Source organism: Lepidochelys olivacea (genome assembly GCF_965140295.1).
Source record: "Lepidochelys olivacea isolate rLepOli2 genome assembly, chromosome: 3".
Classification (NCBI taxonomy): Eukaryota; Metazoa; Chordata; order Testudines; family Cheloniidae; genus Lepidochelys; species Lepidochelys olivacea.
The window spans coordinates 159,276,917-159,299,698 of record NC_140413.1 but is presented as its reverse complement, the minus strand read 5'-3'; the positions used below and the strand labels follow the sequence as shown (position 1 = coordinate 159,299,698).

The 22,782-nt window shown below is 44.6% G+C and overlaps 1 protein-coding gene across 7 annotated transcripts in view; it reads right to left on the bottom strand.

Annotated features, from left to right (window-relative positions):
* ENAH (ENAH actin regulator) overlaps positions 1 to 22,782 on the bottom strand; it is a 145,446-nt gene that overhangs the window by 83,499 nt on the left and 39,165 nt on the right. For all 7 annotated transcript variants that reach the window (XM_084623363.1, XM_084623364.1, XM_084623365.1 and 4 more), the window contains exons 2-3: positions 21,434 to 21,599; positions 289 to 466 (exon numbers count right to left, since the gene is read on the bottom strand). In XM_084623363.1, the coding sequence (XP_084479489.1) occupies positions 289 to 466; positions 21,434 to 21,599 (344 nt within the window). The remainder of the gene's footprint in view (positions 1 to 288; positions 467 to 21,433; positions 21,600 to 22,782) is intronic.

Genomic DNA, 22,782 nt, shown 5'->3' with positions numbered 1-22,782 from the left:
CACATTTCTACAAGTAGTAGATGAACTGCTCTCAAGGATGGTATTGCGTGAATGATAATCAAAGCTGGTAGGAGAGTTTAAGCATATAAATACACAATCAACTGAGGTGTCTGGAGGCCCATCCGTACTAAAGAAATAGTATCTTCTCCACTAAAAAACCCAGTCTGCATTAAGAATCACAAAACTTGGCATTGAAAGGTCAAGAAATTAAGATTTCAGTTTAAATTTTTCATCTAATCTCTATATTCTGAATAATCTGCAGTCAAAGAAAAAGTTTAAAAGCCTTACCAGTTTCCTGTGAATTCAACACTTCTAAGGCATGCATCATGGCACTTGCGAAGACATTGGCATCTTCTTTACTGCCAAAGTTAAGACCATACACCTGTCTAGCATCACGCCACTGGTGGAAGGTCTGCGTAGCTTGATTGTACTTCAATCCTTTTGGAATGGCACAATTTATTACCACCTACAATGACAAAGTAAATACTTGTAAGTAAATTTTAAGTCTCAAATATTTTACTGTAATTTTTCCCCCCCAATACATTTAAGCTTTATTTAATTTCTTTCCTGTAGACATTTTTGATTATTTAACTGTTTCATCCTGTTTTTAATAGATACAACAACACTTAACTACTCATCAGGAGACCAGGTAAACTTCTCCTTTTAAGCCAAGTCCCAACACTGCCCCAAATCTGCGGGGAAAACCTGGGGGCCATCAATTTCTGCATAATTTTAAGTTTAAATTTTGTACTTCTTTGAAATATATGAACTTTGTGATGTGAGCCAAGACAGCATTTTCTTCTGGACTTTGAGAAGTATTTACTGTCCCCTTTTCTCTCAGTGGGGTGTTACTTTGCTATTATTAAGCTTCACAGTTCAGTGTCAACACTGACTGTTTTTTCTATGACCATTTCATTAGGAATAACCTTGTAAACTGTGAATGTGTGTGTGCTTGGATATCAGAAGTTGTTTACAACCCACAATCCCAAAGGCTGTCTCTGAGCTTTAACATGTCTGGTGGCTTTCTGTGCATAGCAGGCAGCAAGAAAATTAAAGAGATCTTGGGGGCGCTAAGTAGATAGATATAGGTAGTTCCAACAACGAGATAAGCTTATGGATACTCATTTGGCAGGTAATTGCAAGGTTTAACATGGACTCCACTCTACACAGATAACCACTCTTCGCCTGCGAAGCAATGTTGACAGTTATGCAAGAGTGGTGCTATTTGTGAAAGTCTCTGGAAGTACTACTCAAGAGATTAAGAAAAATAATGGCTAAGGAAGTGGTCTTCTAATGGCCTTCTAATGAGCAGCACTGTACATGAAGTGATCTGTTTTAAGTGTTCCAAATATACTGAGATGGGGGTTGCCTTATATATGGTTCACTACAATGACAAAAAAAGTCTGCATTAAAACACAGCAATTATTTACACTAGACCATATCAGTTGGCTTACAAATAAAAGCAGTGACAGTTCTTACTGATCCTCATATCCCTCCCAGGCTCGGGCACTGCACAGAACCTCTCCAGCCACGGATCCAGAACACCCCTCTAGATCAGGACTTGCAAAGGAGTCCTTAGGCAGCAGTCTTATGGCTATCTTCTGTATGGCGGACAGCCAGATACGGGACTTGTAGGGCCCCTACACTGCATAAAGTGGCCAAAGTGGGGATGAAGGTCTGTCTCACCTGAGTATATCAATAAATGTAGAAGTTGCCACAACTATTAAATGTTTACAAATATAGTCAAAGTCCTTCCCATTTTGAGATATTTTTAAATTAAATGTAAGTATAGTTCAACACTGAAAATGTAAAAGTGGCACATTCTTACTCCACAGATCTGATTCCTGTATGTCCAGAGACATACTGTACTTAAACAAAATATAGTATGTTGTACTCCTGTTGGACCTACAGAGCCAATACAGATGAAGAAACCAGAAAAGGATACTGGTGTGTTTGCTAGAACTCAATATTTGATGACAGAATCTTAATTGTTTGTGATGAGTGAGCCAGAAAGAACGAAGCTTAGACACGAACTGTAAATCTCCACAGGGATAAAAGACCTGTGGCACGGCTGCAGCTGGCCTGGGTCAGCTGCACTAGGGCTCGGGGCGCTCAGGCTGTGGGGCTAAAGATCACTGTGTAGACGTTTGGTCTTAGGCTGGAGCCCGAGATCTGGGACCCTTCTGTGGCACTGCACCCCATATTCTTCACAGTGATATTATTATGAGATATGATTATGACATAACTATATTTTATGCAAGATGGGTCATGTGAGATGTAAATGAAAAGTTTATGATTTTCTGAATATGATTATCCTATTTGTATGCATGTATCATTTTTGTATCTGCAGTTATGAATATTGACTATTAATCTGTATTTCAAATGTAGTTACACCTGGGTAATGCCCACTAGACAAGCTGTTTTCAATCTAGAGAGTGGGTGGGAAAGGGCCTATTCAGGGCAATGGGCCATTAGGCAAAAACAATAGGCCTCAGGAGTTGCTTATCTCCCACCTGGTGAGCCATCCAGTGAATGCTCCAAACAGCCTGAGAGTCACAGCTACTATAACTCTACAACATAGGTAGGCAAACTTTTTGGCCTGAGCGCCACATCTGGGAATAGAAATTTATGGTGGGCATGAATGCTCACAAAATTGCGGTTGGGGGGCAGGAGGGAGAGTGAGGGCTCTGGCTGGGGGTGCAGGCTCTGGGGTGGGGCTCAGGATGAGGAGTTTGGGGTGTAGGAGGGTGCTCCAGGCTGGGACTGAGGGGTTCAGAGGGCAGGAGGGGGATCAGGCTGGGGCAGGGGCACAGGGAGAGGCTCAGGAGTGCAGGCTCCAGGCGGTGCTTACTTCAAGTGGCTCCCGGAAGCAGCAGCATGTCCCCCCTCCAGCTCCTACGTGGAGGCATGATGGCCAGGCGGCGCTGTGCACTGCCCCGTCTGCAGGCACCACTCCCACAGCTCCCATTGGCTGCAGTTCCTGGCTAATAGGCACTGCAGGGGTGGTGCTTTGGGCAGGGGCAACGTGTAGAGCAGAGCCCCCTGGCTGCCCCTACGTGTAGGAGCCAGAAGGGGATATGCCACTGCTTCCAGGAGCCACATGGAGAGGCCCTTGATCCTGCTCCCCAGCAGGAGCTCAAGGGCTGGATTAAAACGGCTGGCAGGCCAGATCCAGGCCCTGTGCTGTAGTTTGCCCTCCCCTGCTCTACAAGGACGTGCGATGAGACCACATGTCTCTAGACTCCATCTTGGGATGTCAGTAATTTTCCACTGACTGGTCTGGGAACCAAGCTTTGATGCAAAGGGTTCCTGCCATATACAAAAGCTATATAAGGCGGCGAGTGACATCATTTGGGGATCTTTGCTCCTCACAAGACAACTCCTGGAAACACCTGAGGAAAAAAGACTGAACTGGGGGAAGTGCTGGACACAGGCTAAAGGGATTTTTAGCCTGAGAACAAAACACCTGGGGATTCCAAGCTGTAAAGCAAGTGCTAAGTGCAGCTCCCCCCTTAAAAATCTGCAGCCTGCTTATATCATCTCTTTGGATATGAACAGCGGATTCTCACCTGATCTATTTAGTATACAGTAACTCCTCCCCTTAAAGTCGTCCCAGTTAACACTGTCTCATTGTTACGTTGCTGATCAATTAGAGAACATGCTCGTTTGAAGTTGTGCAATGGATCCCTTATAATGTTGTTCAGCAGCCACCTGCTTTGTCCACTGCTTGCAGAAAGAACAGCCCATTAGAGCTAGCTGGCGGGGGCTTGGAACCAGGGTGGATCGGCAGCCCCCTATCAGCTCCCCGCTCTCCTAAGTTCCCTGTGCAGCAGCTGCCCAGTAGGCTGTCAACTGCCAGGCAGTTCAGCTGTCCCTCCCCCTACTGCTGTGTGCTGCTCCTGCCCTCTGCCTTGGAGCTGCTCCTGGGAGCTTCCTGCTTGCTGTGTGGGGCTGGTCAGAGAGCCTGCTTGTAACTGCAGCTGGGTGTCCCCCTACCTGTATGTATGCTGGTGAAAGTGCAGGTTGGAGGGCTTTGTAGCTTGTAGTACAGTGCGAGAGGGAGCCCAGGCTGGTGGGTCAGGGGGCTCAGTGGTACCCCAGTTCCAGTTGGCACCTAGGGGGAACCATCACACCTCGATCCTCACAGGGTCCAGGAGCGCAGGCTCCAGTCCAAGTGTGAACATCAACACAGCGATTTTTCAGCCCTGGAGCCTGAGCCCTGCGAGCCCAAGTCAGCTGACCCAACACAGCCATGGGTTTTTTATCCCTGTGTAGATATATCCTCAGATTCCACAGTGAGTTTATGGGGCTGGCAGTGTGAAACAAAATCTTTACATGTGAACTAACCGGAGTTGATCTGAAAGCCATTAACACCAAGAATATGTACCTGCGTGATACCAAAGTCATTCTACAGAGTAGAACTGCATTATTAGATAATTTTATGGGCTCAGACCACAAAGTTTTGTATGCAAACATGGTAAGATTTCCAGAATAGAAGACTTTAAAAAAAATTTCTATCTATTCTACCTTTTTTATCTATTTGAGAAAACGTGGACCTTATTCTGCTTCTGTTACATCAGCTTAACATCAGTAGTTATATCTATAGTCACATCAGTTTGAGTAAAACTGTATTTTGTCCATATTTCTTCAATTGAAATTCCACAGCATAAATCTGCATTAATTTACAGGTAAGGTAGTTTTACTCAAGTTCTTGCACTTACTTAGTAAGTTTACTGCTATTAAAGCTAAACCTTGAGAAGTATGGAAGTGATCAGTTAAGGTAACATTTTATTATTGTTGTAGTTTATGCATTTGATTAATATTGATGTGAAAATTCACCAGAAACATTCCCATAACAACATTAACTCTAATTCACAAATGTATAGTACCAGTGAATTTTCAATATACGCATCACTACACACTTTTCATGGGACATGATATCCACGGATTAGTAACAAGTATGTTAACAGTTTTCATACATACACCTCTACCTCGATATAACACGAATTTGGACATAACGCAGTAAAGCAGTGCTCTGGGGGGTGGGGCTGCGTGCTCCAGCGGATCAGTGCATCAGTGTGTCTGGCTCTGACATGCTGCTCTGAGTGGCGTGTTAAGGGTGCCAGGCCGGGGCTGACGGGTTGGATATGGGCAGAGGGTCTTGGGGGGCTGTCAGGGGACAGAAAGCAGGGAGGTAGGGTATGGGGTGGGGTCCTGGGGGTGATTAGGGATGGGGGGGTCTCTGGAGTTGGCAGTCAGGTGACAAGGAGCAGGGGGGCTTAGATCGGGAGTGGGGTCTCTGGAGGGGTGGTTGGGGTGGGGGGTCTCTGGAGGGGCGGTCAGGGGACAAGGAGGGGGACAAGGAGCAGAATGGGTACTGCATACACCGTGTTAGTTCTAACAAAAATGATTTGCTGACTATTAAGAACGGAAATGCTTGAGGCCAAAGCAAGTTCAATATAACATGGTTTCACCTATAATGCGGTAAAAAATTTTGGCTCCCGAGGACCGCGTTATATTGGGGTAGAGGTGTACCTTGAGAATCAAACAACGTAATTGGAATGCATAATGTAAATGTTGACGTTAATACTAAGTAAATCGTTAACTTTAAGAGCAACAGAATGTTGCCTTAGTTTATCGTGTGCATACATTAAAATTCAGTATTTTTTTTTGTTTTTGAAATAGTTCCTAGGTATTTTCTATAAAGGTTATACTATTCACTCTTGCAACCTTAGCTAAGTTGACATTTCTATAAATGAAAATTTATAATAGCCAGCACTGCCAAACAAAGAATTTATAATCCAATAGCAGGATTTTTTTGAAGTTACAGGAGACTGAACAAAAGGCACCTGTCAAGATCAGAAACATGACTGACCATTATACCATCAGTAATTGTCACTTTATATTGGAAAGTGGGAATATTTTAAAGTCAAAGTAAATTTGTCAAGTATGCCTTAAGATAAAATAATGTATCATATATTAAAGTTTCCAAACACAGACATTTATCATCCAGTTTTAGAATGCACACCAAAGACACTAACAATTTTTGCCATAGGTTTATGAGACAATCAATTTGCATGGTCAGTAGTGAAATATCTGAAAAAAGACCCATTTGTTATAAAAAATATTGATATATAAAATTAGAGATGGAACATGAGAAAAATGACCTTCTTTCTAGTACTACTTTTAATATTTCAGTCAAATGCCTTTAGTCAGGACAAACCATTTTAAGTTACAGAGGTTCACAATTAAACCAGTATTGCCTCCACAATATACACATCCAGATAAGTAATCAGGTAATTATACAAAGATCTTTATAAAATATATCAAGATCAACCTAAAACTAAGTTTCAAAACAATACGCATAACAAAAACAGAATCCATCAAGCACTGAATTTCATTAGTGTTTTTTCCTAAGAAGGCTCCATGGCTAACATATAGCAACATCTCAGATATTAACATTCTACAAATACATTAGAAGCAAGAGGAAGATCAAGGACAGGGTAGGCCCATTACTCAATGAGGTGGGAAAATAACAGAAAATGTGGAAATGGCAGAGATGCTTAATGACTTCTTTGTTTAGATTTTCACCAAGAAGGTTGGTGGTGTTTGGACATCTAACATAGTGAATGTCAGTGAAAATGCTCTTTTCCAGATGTCTGTGGCAAATACAGTGCCAACCTATAAAAAGGGAAATAAGGACAACCTGTGAAATTACAGACCCATCAGCTTAACTTCTATACCAGGAAAGATAATGGAGCAAATAATTAAGCAACCAATTTGCAAACATCTAGAAGATAAGGTGATAAGTGACAGTCAGCATGAACAAATAGTGTCAAACCAACCTGATAGCTTTCTTTGACAGGGTAACAAGCCTTGTGGATAGGGGGGAAGTGGTAGACATGGTATAGCTTGACTTTAGTAAAGCTTTCAATACTGTCTCGCATGACCTTCTCATAAACAAACTAGGGAAATGCAACGTAGATGGAGCTACTATAAGGTGGGTGCAAAACTGGTTGGAAAACCTTTCCCAGAGAGAAGTTATCAGTGGTTCACAGTCATGGTGGAAAGGCATAAGTGGGGTCCCGCAGGGATCAGTTCTAGGTTTGGTTCTGTTCAATACCTTCATCAATGATTTAGCTCACCGGTTCTCAAACTGTGAGTCGTGACCCCAAAATGGGTCACAACCAATGGGGTTGCTAGGACTGCTGTTAGACTTGCTGGTGTTCAGAGCCGAAGCCAAAGCCTGAGCCCCACCGCCTAGGACCAAAGTTGAAGCCCAAGGCGCTTCAGCCCTGGGTGGCAGGGCTCAGGTTACAGGCCCCCTACCTGGGGCTGCAGCCCTTGAGCTTCAGCTTTGCCCCCCCTGGTCCAGGGTGATGGGGCCTTGGGTGAGCTCAGACTTCAGTTTCCCCTCCTTAGGTTGTGTAGTAATTTTTGTTGTCAGAAGGGCGTCGCGGTGCAATGAAGTTTGAGAATCCCTGATTTAGATAATGGCACAGAGAGTACACAAAGTTTGCGGATGATACCAAGCTGGGAGGGGTTGCAAGTACTTTGGAGGATAGGATTAAAATTCAAAATGATCTGGACAAACTGGAGAAATGGTCTGAAGTAAATAGGATGAAATTCAATAAGGACAACTGTAAAGCACTCCATTTAGGAAGGAACAATCAGTTACACACATACAAAATGGGAAATGACTGCCTAGGAAGGAGTACTGCGGAAAGGGATCTGCGGGTCATAGTGGACCACGAGGTAAATATAAGTCAACAGTGTAACTCTGTTGCAAAAAAAGCAAACATCTTTCTGGGAAGTATTAGCAGGAGTGTTGTAAGCAAGACACGAGAAGTAATTCTTCTGCTCTACTCCGCGCTGATTAAGCCTCAACTGGAGTATTGTGTCCAGTTCTGGGCACCACATTTCTGGAAAGATGTGGACAAATTGGAGAAAGTCCAGAGGAGAGCAACAAAAATGATTCAAGGTCTAGAAAACCTGACCCATGAGGGAAGATTGAAAAAAAAAAAACTGTGTTTGTTTAGTCTGGAATAGAGAAGACTGAAAGGGGACATAACAGTTTTCAAGTACATAAAAGATTGTTACAAGGAGGAGGGAGAAAATTGTTAATTTCTGAGGATAGGAGCAATGAGCTTAAATTGCAGCAAGGGAGGTTTAGGTTGGACATTAGGAAAAACTTCCTTTCAGGGTGGTTAAGTACTGGAATAAATTGCCTAGAGAGGTTGTGGAATCTCCATCGTTGCAGATTTTTAAGAGCAGATTAACAAATACCTGTCAGGAATGGTCTAGAGATAATACTTAGTCCTGCCATCAGTGCAGGGGACTGGGCTAGATGACCACTGGAGGTCCCATCCAGTCCTATGATTCTATGATTTAAAAAAAGTTTAGACAGTTAACGACAATCTCAGAGTCATCTGTAATTCTACCAGTTGAGTTAGATCTACACCAAAATAATTTCACAAATCACAACACGACAGGAACTAGTGTATCAGCATGCACATTTTGCTTCAAGGACGACTGTCAACCCTAAATACCATATTATTTCACACCTTAAATTTAGTTCAGCTTCAGAGAAAGATAATCCAATTAATATTTCTGTATTTTTTTCTTTTAAATGAAGATTTGTCCAACTTTGACATCAGAAATAAAATGCCTTGCCCTTATAGTGGAATCATTTTAACACTAGAGAGATTAACATCTACTCATTCTTTGTAGAACAAACAAAAACAATGAGTTTTGTCACTTTTGCTTCTCACTACATTCACTCTCATGAACAATTGGATGTTGATGAGATACCCAATACAAAAGAGTACTACTTTCACATCACCCTCCATAGCATTGGTGTCCAAACTTTTCCTCTCAGCCCCGCATCAGTAATGGAATGTGTCTGCAGCCCCCTGGGCCAAAAGCCGAGCTGCGGCCAGAGTTGGGAACAGAGCTGCGGCTGGGAGCAAAGCTGCAGCTGTGGCCAGGAGCAGCGCCGGAGTGGAGCAGAGAAGGGCTGGGGGTGTGGGGATTGGCCTGGGCCCCGCAGTACCCCACCTCAATGTTCCTGCACACCCCCATAGGGGACACGGCCCACAATTTTTGCAACCTGGCATCATTTTCAAAACCACTCTTAACCAGCATGGAGGGATCACTTCTGCATGTCATGATCCTGACAGTTACTAATACACAGAGGCTGCTGCACATGTATTTGAGATCATGCACCCAAGTGATGGTTGCTTTGGAGGCTAGCTGTCACACTACCAAGCTGATCTGGCTAAAGGAGAAAGAGGATGTCAAGCTGCTACTTGTGGATGATCTTTTCCTGGGAGCAGCTTCACTTACTGCAGAGCAGTTTCTGGACTTGGGAAATGAGCAGTAACTGGTAGGAAAACAAAGTGATGGAAACCTGGGGATGACCAGCAGAATTTCAGATGACAAAGGCCACTTTCCTAGAGATCTGCAGGGAGCTCACCCCAAATCTACAGCAACAGAACACCAACATCAATGCTCTTCTAAACATGGAGAAATATTTGGGCATTCCATCTGGAAGCTCAACACCCCGACTGCTTCCAGTCAGTGACTAACCAATTTGGTGTGTTAGGTTGACTGTTGGAGCTGTTGTCATATAGGTGTCATACCAAAAAGAAGGTGCTTATTGGGTGGGCCAACAATGCTCAGAACCACTAACCACCACACAACAGGACCATCAGAGGCTCGTTCACCTGCACTTCTACCAATGTGATATATGCCATCATGTGCCAGCAATGCCCCTCTGCCATGTACATTGGTCAAACTGGACAGTCTCTACATAAAAGAATAAATGGACACAAATCAGACATCAAGAATTATAACATTCAAAAAACCAGTTGGAGAACTCTTCAATCTCTCTGGTCACTCGATTACAGACCTAAAAATGGCAATACTTCAACAAAAAAACTTCAAAAACAGACTCCAACGAGAGACTGCTCAATTGGAATTAGTTTGCAAACTGGATACAATTAACTTAGGCTTGAATAGAGACTGGGAGTGGATGGGTCATTACACAAAGTAAAACTATTTCCCCATGTTTATTCCCCACCTCCCCCACTGTTCCTCAGACGTTCTTGTCAACTGCTGGAAATGGCCCACCTTGATTATCACTACAAAAGGTTTCCCCCCCATCCCCCTCCTGCTGGTAATAGCTCACCTTAAGTGATCACTCTGGTTACAGCGTGTATGGTAACACCCATTGTTTCATGCTCTCTATGTAGATAAATCTCTCCACTGTATTTTCCACTGAATGCATCCGATGAAGTGAGCTCTAGCTCACGAAAGCTTATGCTCAAATAAAGTAGTTAGTCTCTAAGGTGCCACAAATACTCCTTTTCTTTTTGCGAATACAGACTAACACGGCTGCTACTCTGAAAAATGCTCAGGATATTATTGATGGATTTGCACGCTTTGGATTCCCAAATTGTACCGAGGACATTGACAGAAACCATTTTTGCCCCCTGCATCAGGCCTCAAGATTTATAAATAAAAAGGGTTATTGCTCCAAGGCCTGTTTGATCATTGTGGCACATTCAACGATATTTATGTGGGGTACTCTGGAAAGGTCCATGATGGAAGGATCTTTTGAAACTCCCATCTGTTTTCCCTAATCAAAAATTGAACTTCTGCTAACAAGATCACTATGGACATTAACAGTGTTGTGAATCCCTGTGTTATTCTGGGAGACCCAGCTTACTCTCTGCTTCCGTGGCTTACCAAGTCTTTTACTGAACTTGGATAGAAGAAAGGACCTGTTCTTCTATACCTTGAGTAGCTTCAAGATGACAGCGGAACATACATTTGGAAGGCTGACAGGGAAATGGGGATGTCTAAGAAGACTCGAGGCTGCTGAGCAATATCTGCCCTGTGTTACAACTGCTTGCTGTATTTTGCACATCTATGAGAACAAACAGAGCCCCACTGATATGTGGGAGGTAGAGGTGAAGAGACATTCAGAGTGCTATGAGCAGTGAGACAGCCTTCCTCTGCAAACTGCAGCAAATCATCAACGGCCACATTGTCAGGTATGCCTTGTGCTCCCTACTAAGGGCTGAAAATGCTGAAATGATATTTCATTTTGCTTTCTTGCAGGGTTTCATCGCCTTGTGTGTCAGCTGTAGTCTTTTGTGGCTCAACTGTTTTATACAAGCTTTGGGCAACAGTCTATTGAAAGATCATTTGTTATATTTAAGGGATGTGTAATTATTTTTCAGAAAAGCTCAAAGTTTACATTAAAAACTTTAATAAATATCAGACAGTGCAAACTATAAAGCGATTAACTGAACAAATCCGTGCAAACTTTAACCATAGTCACACAAACCACAAAAATTAAACAGTGTAAACTTTGGAATAATGAAAACATGTGAAACACATCTTTAAAAGTACTGAGTGCACACATTTGTGTTGCACTTTTCACAAACATGATAAGGTGCAGGAAATCTGCCTGTTGTCTTTTCCCGAGGTGTAGAATGACAAGGAAAGATGTCATCACTTGTGGTTGTTCACATGAAGGTGGAGTCCCAGATTTAGCTGTTTTCTCTATCTGCGAGTGGGGAGGGAAGTGCCTCTGACTGAAATTTTGGGAAGGATACTGCTACTCCCAAATAAGCTCTGTTGCCAAGGACTGCTGAACACGGCTGAGATGTGATTATGGCTGTAGGAGGTAACATTGTATTAACATGTTCTCCAACAAAGCTGTGTGCTTCTGCATCAGTTCAGGGAGCTGTTTCTGCAGGTCCCTGTCTTTTTCTATGACTTCCCCTTTCAGCTCTGTCTTTCTCCTTCTCCACAAGGAGAACTCCCCTCCAGTCCTATTGTCTTCTTGCTCCTCAAGTGTAGGAGACAAGGGGTCACACATTTCATCCTTGTCTTCCTTTTCTTGACACAGAGATTTGCCAGGCTTTCGGTAGTAAACAACGTTCCTGTCCTTGGGGGTTTTGGGGCTTAAGGTGCAGAAGCTGGGCAACTGAGAAACAGAACAAGTAGATACTGTACAAATTCCAGTTTCCATGCCAACAATGATAAAAAAAATTCCCTCAGTTTTGGAAGGCCATTCCTGTAGCCTCTTCCTAGACTGGGATGGGCTTGAAAATGGTAAGATGTTTTTCCATGTTACTTCCCCTTTGCATAGGGATCCTGTTCTTATTATGGGTTGCTGGGGTGGTGAGTGGCAGGGGTAAAGGGGTAAGTGGCAGGGGTAAAGGGCTTGTTCTTGGGGTGTCCGTGGGCGATGGGGTGCTTGCTTTGGAGGATATTAACCTGATACAAGTCACAGTGCAACGTTCATGCCAGAACAGAATGGTTTCTTTGCCTTAAATTCTGTTTTTTCTCACCTACAGGCATTTACAAAGTGCATTAAAAAATAAATAGAGTTCAGCAGTAATTGTTGAGAATGGAAGGGGTTAGCAATGCTGGCAGTCTGATTACAGCTAACCAAGTGCCTTATAATTTCTATGCCTTTTAGATGCCTCCTTTTGGGAAGTATACCGCACAAAATGCTATGTATAGCTGCAAGTTCAGGCCATTGTTCAAAGCAAAGTACTTTTTATATTACCTTATTTTTATTACCTGTGGTTCTGTAATTTATGCCTCTTTATTTAAACCCATCACAGTGCCAATAGCTTGAATGGGATGGAAGTTGTAGGCCACAGCAGTCAACTGAGAGGACGTGGGAAAAGGGACGAGAAATAGGAGTAGGGAGTGGGTGCCAGTCCTGCTGGGGCCCATGAACTATTAAAATATAGGGGTCAACAATCAGCTACTGAGTCAGACTCCCCCCCCCACCCCCCAAATTGTGAGGAAATATATGACCTCTTCATGACACAATGAGGATACATGGGGCAAGGCTGCTGTAGCAGTGCTAAAATAATGAGAAAGGTATGTGGCTCCAGGAGTGTGTAATCGCAAATGGGGTGATCCTGCTTGCAACATTTAAATGGGGATGTAACATTTGGTCTGTATGACTCCAGAGCATTACAGGGTATTCTTGCCAGCAAGTTAAAGAAGTATGGGCTGGATGAATGGACTATAAGGTGGAAAGAAAGCTAGCTAGATTGTCAGGCTCAACGGGTAGTGATCAATGGCTCCATGTCTACTTGGCAGCCGGTATCAAGTGGAGTGCCCCAGGGGTCGGTCCTGGGGCTGGTTTTGTCCAATATCTTCACAAATGATCTGGAGGATGGTGTGGATTGCACCCTCAGCAAGTTTGCAGAGGACACTAAACTGGGAGGAGTGGTAGATATGCTGGAGGGTAGGGATAGGATACAGAGGGACCTAGACAAATTGGAGGATTGGGCCAAAAGAAATCTGATGAGGTTCAACAAGGACAAGTGCAGAGTCCTGCACTTAGGATGGAAGAATCCAATGCACCGCTACAGACTAGGGACCGAATGGCTCGGCAGCAGTTCTGCAGAAAAGGACCTAGGGGTTACAGTGGACAAGAAGCTGGATACGAGTCAACAGTGTGCCCTTGTTGCCAAGAAGGCCAATGGCACTTTGGGATGTATAAGTAGGGAAATTGACAGCAGATCAAGGGACGTGATCGTTCCCCTCTATTCGACATTGGTGAGGCCTCATCTGGAGTACTGTATCCAGTTTTGGGCCCCACACTACAAGAAGGATGTGGAAAAATTGGAAAGAGTCCAGCGGAGGGCAACAACAATGATTAGGGGACTGGAACACATGACTTATGAGGAGAGGCTGAGGGAACTGGGATTGTTTAGTCTGCGGAAGAGAAGAATGAGGGGGGATTTGATAGCTGCTTTCAACTACCTGAAAGGGGGTTCCAAAGAGGATGGATCTAGACTGTTCTCAGTGGTATCTGATGACAGAACAAGGAGTAATGGTCTCAAGTTACAGTGGGGGAGGTTTAGATTGGATATTAGGAAAAACTTTTTCACTAAGAGGGTGGTGAAACACTGGAATGCGTTACCTAGGGAGGTGGTGGAATCTCCTTCCCTAGAAGTTTTTAAGGTCAGGCTTGACAAAGCCCTGGCTGGGATGATTTAGTCAGGGATCGGTCCTGCTTTGAGCAGGGGGTTGGACTAGATGACCTCCTGATGTCCCTTCCAACCCTGATATTCTATGATTCTAGGGCACACAGGCAAACAGAAAGTAGATTCTGGTGTGATGCCTTGTAGTATGGGATAGCAGTCATACTGTCAACTTAGTTCAAAATACAGATGCATTCACATGAACTTAACACACTAACTCATTCCAAAATTAACTAAATCCACTTTCAAAGTAGGTTATTCAATTTGCAGTTATTGACTGGTTTATTTGAAAGAAGAATTGCATCATGTGGACCCAGGATATTTTAATTTGAAAAACAAAAGTTAGTGCAAAAAAGCTTCTTGGTGTAGACACGCCCTAAGTGTAAGTACGCAAAAAAAAAAAAAAAAAAGAAAAGAATCATAGAATATCAGGGTTGGAAGGGACCTCAGGAGGTCATCTAGTCCAAACCCCTGCTCAAAGCAGGGCCAATCCCCAATTTTTGCCCCAGATCCCTAAATGGCCCCCTCAAGGATTGAACTCACAACCCTGGGTTTAGCAGGCCAAAGCTCAAATCACTGAGCAAAGTAAGGCACCAAGGCTATTGTAATTAAGTTTTAGTTGTACTTAATACCTATTCTCCTCCAAACTTTTAAATCTTTCTTAGTTGAATAACTGGACTGCTGTCTATATAAAAGTAAATTACATAAAAATCAAATTGAAATGAGGTTCACTTTTAAAGTGAAAGCATCTCTCCTCATTCCCCGACACATATGCCTGGCAATATTGGTATTTTAGATTGCTACACTATGCTATATCCACCTCTCAAACACCAATCAAAAGGATGGCAACCCCTCTCAAAGCCAGGCCCCTTTTTGCAATTGAAAAACACTGTCGAGCAAAGATTGCCCTAGTACACATTCAGTGAGTAAGATATTCCCTTCTATTTACTTCCACACCCAGATGAATAGCTTCTTTTTAAAAAAAAAATACGTCGGAGCAGCAATTTCCAAACTTTATTAAAAAGAATGAGGAGTACTTGTGGCACCTTAGAGACTAACAAATTTACTTGGGCATAAGCTTTCGTGGGCTAAAGCCCACTTTGTCAGATGCATGCAGTGGAAAATACAGTAGGAAGACGTGTGAGTGTGTGTGTACACACACACACACACACACACACACACAGAGAACATGAAAAAATGGGTCTTGCCATACCAACTCTAACTAGATCAATCAAATTAAGGTGGGCTATTATTAGCAGGAAAAAAAAAACTTGTAGTGATAATCAGGATGGCCCATTTCAAACAGTTGACAAGAAGGTGTGAGTAACAGTAGGGGAAAAATTAGCATGGGGAAATAGTTTTTACTTTGTGTAATGATACATCCACTCCCAGTCTTTATTTAAGCCTAATTTAATGATGTCCAGTTTGCAAATTAATTCCAGTTCTGCAGTTTCTCATTGGAGTCTGTTTTTGAAGGGGTTTTTTGGTGAAGAATTGCAACTTTTAGGTCTACAATTGAGTGACCAGGGAGGTTGAAGTGTTCTCTGACCGATTTTTCAATGTTATAATTCTTGAAGTCTGATTTGTGTCCATTTATTCTTTTGCACAGAGATTGTCCGGTTTGGCCAATGTACATGGCAGAGGGGCATTGCTGGCACATGATGGCATATATCACATTGGTAGATGTACAAGTGAACGAGCTTCTGATGGTGTGGCTGATGTGATTCGGTCCTATGATGGTGTCCTTTGAATAGATATGTGGACACAGTGGGCAACGGGCTTTGTTGCAAGCATAGGTTCCTGGGATAGGTTTTTTCGTTGCGTGGTGTGTGGTTCCTGGTGAGCATTTGCTTCAGGTTGAGGGGCTGTCTGTAAGCGACGACTGGCCTGTCTCCCAAGATCTGAGAGACTGAGGGATCGTCCTTCAGGATAGGTTGCAGATCCTTGATGATTTGCTGGAGAGGTTTTAGTTGGGGGCTGAAGGTGCCAGCTAGTGGTGTTCTGTTACTTTCTTTCTTGGGCCTGTCCTGTAGTAGGTGACTTCTGGGTATTCTTCTGGCTCTGTCAATCTGTTTCTTCACTTCAGCAGGTGGGTATTGTAGTTTTAAGAACGCTTAATAGAGATCTTTTGGTGTTTGTCTTTGGCTGAGGGATTGGAGCAAATGCGGTTGTATTGTAGAGCGTGGCTGTAGACAATGGTTCGTGTGGTGTGGTCTGGATGAAAGCTGGAGGCATGTAGGTAAGTATAGTAGTCAGTAGGTTTCTGGTATAGGGTTGTGTTTATGTGACCATTGCTTATTAGCACTGTAGTGTCCAGGAAGTGAATCTCTTGTGTGGACTGGTCCAGGCGGAGGCTGATGGTAGGATGAAAATGGTTGAAATCATGGTGGAATTCCTCAAGAGCTTCTTTTCCATGGGTCCAGATGATGAAGATGTCATCAATGTAGTGCAAGTAGAGTAGGGGCATTAGGGGACGAGAGCTGAGGAAGCGTTGTTCTAAGTCAGCCATAAAAATGTTGGCATACTGTGGGGCCATGCGAGTACCCATAACAGTACTGCTAACTTGAAGGTATACTTGTCCTCAAATGTGAAATAGTTGTAGGTGAGGACAGTCACAAAAAGTTCAGCCACCAGGTTTGCCGTGACGTTATCGGGGATACTGTTCCTGACAGCTTGTAGTCCATCTTTGTGTGGAATGTTGGTGTAGAGAGCTTCTACATCCATAGTGGCCAGGATGGTGTTTTCTGGAAGATCACCGATGAATTGTAGTTTCCTCAGGAAGTCAGTGGTATCTTGAAGATAGCTGGGAGTGCTGGTAGCGTAGGGCCTGAGGAGAGAGTCTACATAGCCAGACAATCCTGCTGTCAGGGTACCAATGCCTGAGATGATGGGGCGTCCAGGATTTCCAGGTTTATGGATCTTGGGTAGCAGACAGAATACCCTTTGTCGGGGTTCTAGGGGTGTGTCCGTGCAGATTTGTTCCTGTGTTTTTTCAGGGAGATTCTGAAGCAAATGGTTTCTTTTATGATACAGTTCTGCGGTGACCTGGTATCTTACTTTTGATGTCTCTGACTCAAGGAATATTTTCAACACACCTCTAAACAGCACACTAACCCACAGAAACCTTCCTACCAACACTACAAAAAGAAGGATTCTGCGTGTACCCTCCTGAAAGTTGAAACAACATACTGGACTTCTACATAGAGTGCTTCCGCCAACATGCCCCGGCTGAAATTGTGAAAAAGCAGCATCACTTACCTCATAACCTCAGCCGTGCAGAACACAATGCCATCCACAGCTCAGGAACAACTCTGACATTATAATCAAAAAGGCTGACAAAGGAGGTGCTGTCATCATCATGAATAGGTTGGAATATAAACAAGAGGCTGCTAGGCAGCTCTCTAACACCACATTCTACATGCCATTACCCTTTGATCCCACTGCGGGTTACCAAAAGAAACTACAGCATTTGCTCAAGAAACTCCCTACACCCTGAGCTATTTTCAAACTTTTGAAGCTAAGCCCCCCACCTTTGAGTTATAATTTTTGGTTGTGCCTTCCTCCCCAACCCAGACAGGCTGGGTGACCTGCTGAAGTAAGTCAGGGGGTGGAGGTGGCACTCGCTCTCTGAGTACCGCTGGACCCTGCCCACCCAAAATTGAAGTCAAACTACACCTATGCCTGAGCGTCTGGCACCCCAAGCCCACAACCCCAAGTTATGGGGGGGCTCAGAAAGAAAAAGGTTAAGAATCCCTGCTGTAAAGTCATCTGGAAGGGACAAGTGTGAGGGCCCCACTACTGCTCTTCTGGTGAGATGATGATGGCACCACTGGCGGAGGGGTGCGGAAGATTCCACTGGTGTCGGCAACTGCTCCTCTGTCCCTATGTCAGAGCCCATGCCTTGTTCTGAACTCTGTGTCAGTGGTGCGGGGGGTAACTTTTCCAAGGCCTGAGAGGAGTGATGCAAATATGGCACTGGTATCATTGGAAGGTCCCACGGATTCCAAAAGTGCTACTGAGCTGGCCAGTGGCCCTGCTGCCACGCAGCCGCTGCCACCGCAGTGTTGTCCTCCAGAACCCAAGGGGATTGCTGTTTATGTGGCGAAGGGCTGAACTCTTGATCCAACTCATAGAATCATAGAATATCAGGGTTGCAAGGGACCCCAGAAGGTCATCTAGTCCAACCCCCTGCTCGAAGCAGGACCAATTCCCAGTTAAATCATCCCAGCCAGGGCTTTGTCAAGCCTGACCTTAAAAACCTCTAAGGAAGGAGATTCTACCACCTCCCTAGGTAACGCATTCCAGTGTTTCACCACCCTCCTAGTGAAAAAGTTTTTCCTAATCTCCGATCTAAACCTCCCCCACTGCAACTTGAGACCATTACTCCTCGTTCTGTCATCTGCTACCATTGAGAACAGTCTAGAGCCATCCTCTTTGGAACCCCCTTTCAGGTAGTTGAAAGCAGCTATCAAATCCCCCCTCATTCCTCTCTTCTGCAGACTAAACAATCCCAGCTCCCTCAGCCTCTCCTCATAACTCATGTGTTCTAGACCCCTAATCATTTTTGTTGCCCTTTGCTGGACTCTCTCCAATTTATCCACATCCTTCTTGTAGTGTGGGGCCCAAAACTGGACACAGTACTCCAGATGAGGCCTCACCAATGTCGAATAGAGGGGGACAATCACGTCCCTCGATCTGCTCGCTATGCCCCTACTTATACATCCCAAAATGCCATTGGCCTTCTTGGCAAGAAGGGTACACTGTTGACTCATATCCATCCAGCTTCTCATCCACTGTCACCCCTAGGTCCTTTTCCGCAGAACTGCTGCCGAGCCATTCGGTCCCTAGTCTGTAGCGGTGCATTGGATTCTTCCGTCCTAAGTGCAGGACCCTGCACTTATCCTTACTGAACCTCATCAGATTTCTTTTGGCCCAATCCTCCAATTTGTCTAGGTCCTTCTGTATCCTATCCCTCCCCTCCAGCGTATCTACCACTCCTCCCAGTTTAGTATCATCCGCAAATTTGCTGAGAGTGCAATCTACACCATCCTCCAGATCATTTATGAAGATATTGAACAAAACCGGCCCCAGGACCGACCCCTGGGGCACTCCACTTGACACCGGCTGCCAACTAGAAATGGAGCCATTGATCACTACCCGTTGAGCCTGACAATCTAGCCAGCTTTCTACCCACCTTATAGTGCATTCATCTAGCCCATACTTCCTTAACTTGCTGACAAGAATACTGTGGGAGACCGTGTCAAAAGCTTTGCTAAAGTCAAGAAACAATACATCCACTGCTTTCCCTTCATCCACAGAACCAGTAATCTCATCATAAAAGGCGATTAGATTAGTCAGGCATGACCTTCCCTTGGTGAATCCATGCTGGCTGTTCCTGATCACTTTCCCCTCATGTAAGTGCTTCAGGATTGATTCTTTGAGGACCTGCTCCATGATTTTTCCAGGGACTGAGGTGAGGCTGACTGGCCTGTAGTTCCTAGGATCCTCCTTCTTCCCTTTTTTAAAGATTGGCACTACATTAGCCTTTTTCCAGTCATCCGGGACTTCCCCCGTTCGCCACGAGTTTTCAAAGATAATGGCCAATGGCTCTGCAATCACAGCCGCCAATTCCTTCAGCACTCTCGGATGCAACTCGTCCGGCCCCATGGACTTGTGTACGTCCAGCTTTTCTAAATAGTCCCTAACCACCTCTTTCTCCACAGAGGACTGGCCATCTCTTCCCCATTTTGTGATGCCCAGTGCAGCAGTCTGGGAGCTGACCTTGTTAGTGAAGACAGAGGCAAAAAAAGCATTGAGTACATTAGCTTTTTCCACATCCTCTGTCACGAGGTTGCCTCCCTCATTCATTAAGGGGCCCACATTTTCCTTGGCTTTCTTCTTGTTGCCAACATACCTGAAGAAACCCTTCTTGTTACTCTTGACATCTCCTGCTAGCTGCAGCTCCAGACAAGTCTCCCCTCAGTGACCACCTCACATGTCTGCAGCTGACATCAGGGACGGAAGACCAGTGCCTAACAGGTAGTAACCAATGACTTTCCAGAGAGCGGTGCTAAGTTAATGGGGACTGGTGATGTGAAGGTTAAGAGTGATTCTGTACAGGTGGCAACTGGCACGCCAAAGGTCATTTGGGGAAGGAGACTTGCACATACCAAGGTGTTGAGGGAGAAGGAATGGTACTGGGAATGCGGAGTTCAGTGCCTCGAGTAGGCTGGCAATCCGTGCTGCAATGGTGGGGACCGCAAACGTGGAGCCAGTGACCTGGGGTGTATGGCCACGGACCATGGTTGCAGAGCTGGGGATCAAGGTTGCGGAGTCGAGGAACAGTGCCTCTGCTCCGGAGACCAGCAATACGCCTCTGCCCTTTGAGGCGGGCCCATAGCTAGTTTGCCCTTGGATTGGGGATGCAGCATAGGCAGTGCCGGAAGGGCCAAAATATCCCCAGGTGTCGAAGGCACTAACAAGTGCCGAGGTCCCCTGCTGCTCCCAGGAGTCAGAAGCGGATCCCTGGGTGCGCTTAGTAGTTCAGTCAGAGAAGTACCCCCTTGCAGCTCTGGGGTGGGCGGACCTGATAACTTTCCCTTCTGTGCTCGGTGCCAGGGAGCAGCTGCACTGTTTCTTCTGGCTCTTCCTCCTCGCCTCTTCCATTATCTGTGGGGGCACCCAAAGGCTCTGCCCACGGTCAATTGCTCTTCTGAATTTACAACTTATCATCTGACAATCTCATCAGCTCACAAACTTCCTCTATCATCACTATGCTGAAGACTTTAATGCTCCAGTTTTTATGGATAGAAAGAAAGGCAGTAATACAAAAAAATAGGAGGGGGGGGGAAAAGAGTTCAGAGAAGAGGGTACTGTTGTAGTTGAGTCTGGATACAATGAGGTTTCTGAATGACAGATCTGGCTTTTAGGATGGCTATAAAAGGTTGGAGCTGCCAAGTGGGAAGAAGTGTAGCATTTGATTATGGCATTGATGTGTAGGGCAAAGGAAAGGGAGTGGCAGTCAAAAATAATCCCCCAGGATTGCGGGCCTGTAACTGGGAGGATGACGGCGTTGACAGTGAGAGAAGAAGGGAAATCGAGCAGGTCTAGGAAGAAAAATTCTGTTTTAGCGATATCAGAGCTTAAACAGTTTACTGTGAATTAAGTTGGCTTGCACATAAATTGCTTCATGTTGTTCTCCTTCCCTGTCCACTTGTTTGTCCTTACAGCAATGACCATACTTTCCTCAAATGTTTGGAAAATGCCCAATATGTCCTGGGCGATATCATAAGCTAAATTTGTATTTTTATTATTTTGGATAGTCCCATTACTTTACTGAACAGAGATTTCTTAAATGGAATAATAGTTAAAACTAAGTTCCCATTGAAAATTATTAGAGGTTCACTTACCTGATGATCTTGAATTTTCCTGCCCACTACTCTAAATGTATTATTTCCTGTGTGATGATATATATGAACTCTACTGAATCCAGTCGACCCACCAGCTGGTACCCATTTCTTATTGGTATCATCGTAGACCATAACTGCAGCTCGTGCTTGGCAGATGCTCTGTTCACTATTAAGACAAGAAAACAGATATTTAAGGTTAAAAAGTAAAAGCAGAGTTAAGGCAAATGAAAGCGCTACATGTAAACAAAACACACACAAAAATTACCGGGCAAGTTAAGGTAACCCTACAGGAATTTTACCTTTCATCAATGTAGAATTGCTAGCACCATAGCACAGCAATTGTTTCACTTACAGTGTATCATTCTGAAGTAGAGTTCTGCTCACAAAAGGGATGCGCAAAAAGAACCGTATTAATGGTAAAGATGGACCAATATATTTAGCAAAAAAATATAAAGAGTATAATTTAGTTTAAAAAAAAAAAAGGGGGAAGCATCAGAGAAGGGGGTCAGCTTATGAACGGGTATAGAGAGAGGGAGAGGTGGGACACAGCCTCTCCGCTTCTGGCCAGGCTGCTCTCCCTCCAGCCTCCGAAGCAGCTACAGCTCCGGGGTTGGCAGGCTGTGGCCGCGCCACCCGGCCTGTCAGAGCCATGCCGCCCAGCCTGCCAGAGCAGGCTGCAGCCAGGCCAGGGACATCCTCCCCTGGCCCTCCCCAGATAAGGTGGGAAGGGATGGGGAGAGTGTGGGGGTCCCAGGCTAGGGGTGGGGTTATGGAGGGGGGGTCCACAGGGGTTACTCTCCTGACCCCCAGCTTCTCCCCCCCAAAAAATTTCCCCACCAGTTGCTGTCCCGGCCCCTCAGGGTAAGCAGCTGGCGCACCAGGACACTTTGTTTACTTAGGTTTACCTCCATGTCTGCGGAAACTCAAGGTAAACAAACCATCTCGGCCCGCCAGCGGCTTATCCTGATGGCCTGGGAGCCAAAGTTTGCCAACCCCTGAATTATAGGGTCGGGTTATGAATGGGTCATAAACCGGTTCCTTTATAAGCCGACCCTTCCCAAGATGGATAAGTGAAAATGTTTATGATCGAGTATATACGGTACTTTCCATGCCTTTCTAGGTTGCCTCCACAGCACAATGCAGTGAGTTTTACATTACCAGCAAAGTACATACTGGACTGGCACTTACTCAGCCATTTTCCAACAGATGTGGAGTGAGGGGCTGCAAAGGGGCAAAAAAGCTTTAATTTGCTAAAGTGATGAATGCCACCATATTCTAGTAGTTAAAGCCACTGTTTTAATGTTAGGGATCTGCAGTGAAAATTAAACAATCAGTTTCAGCAATTTGAG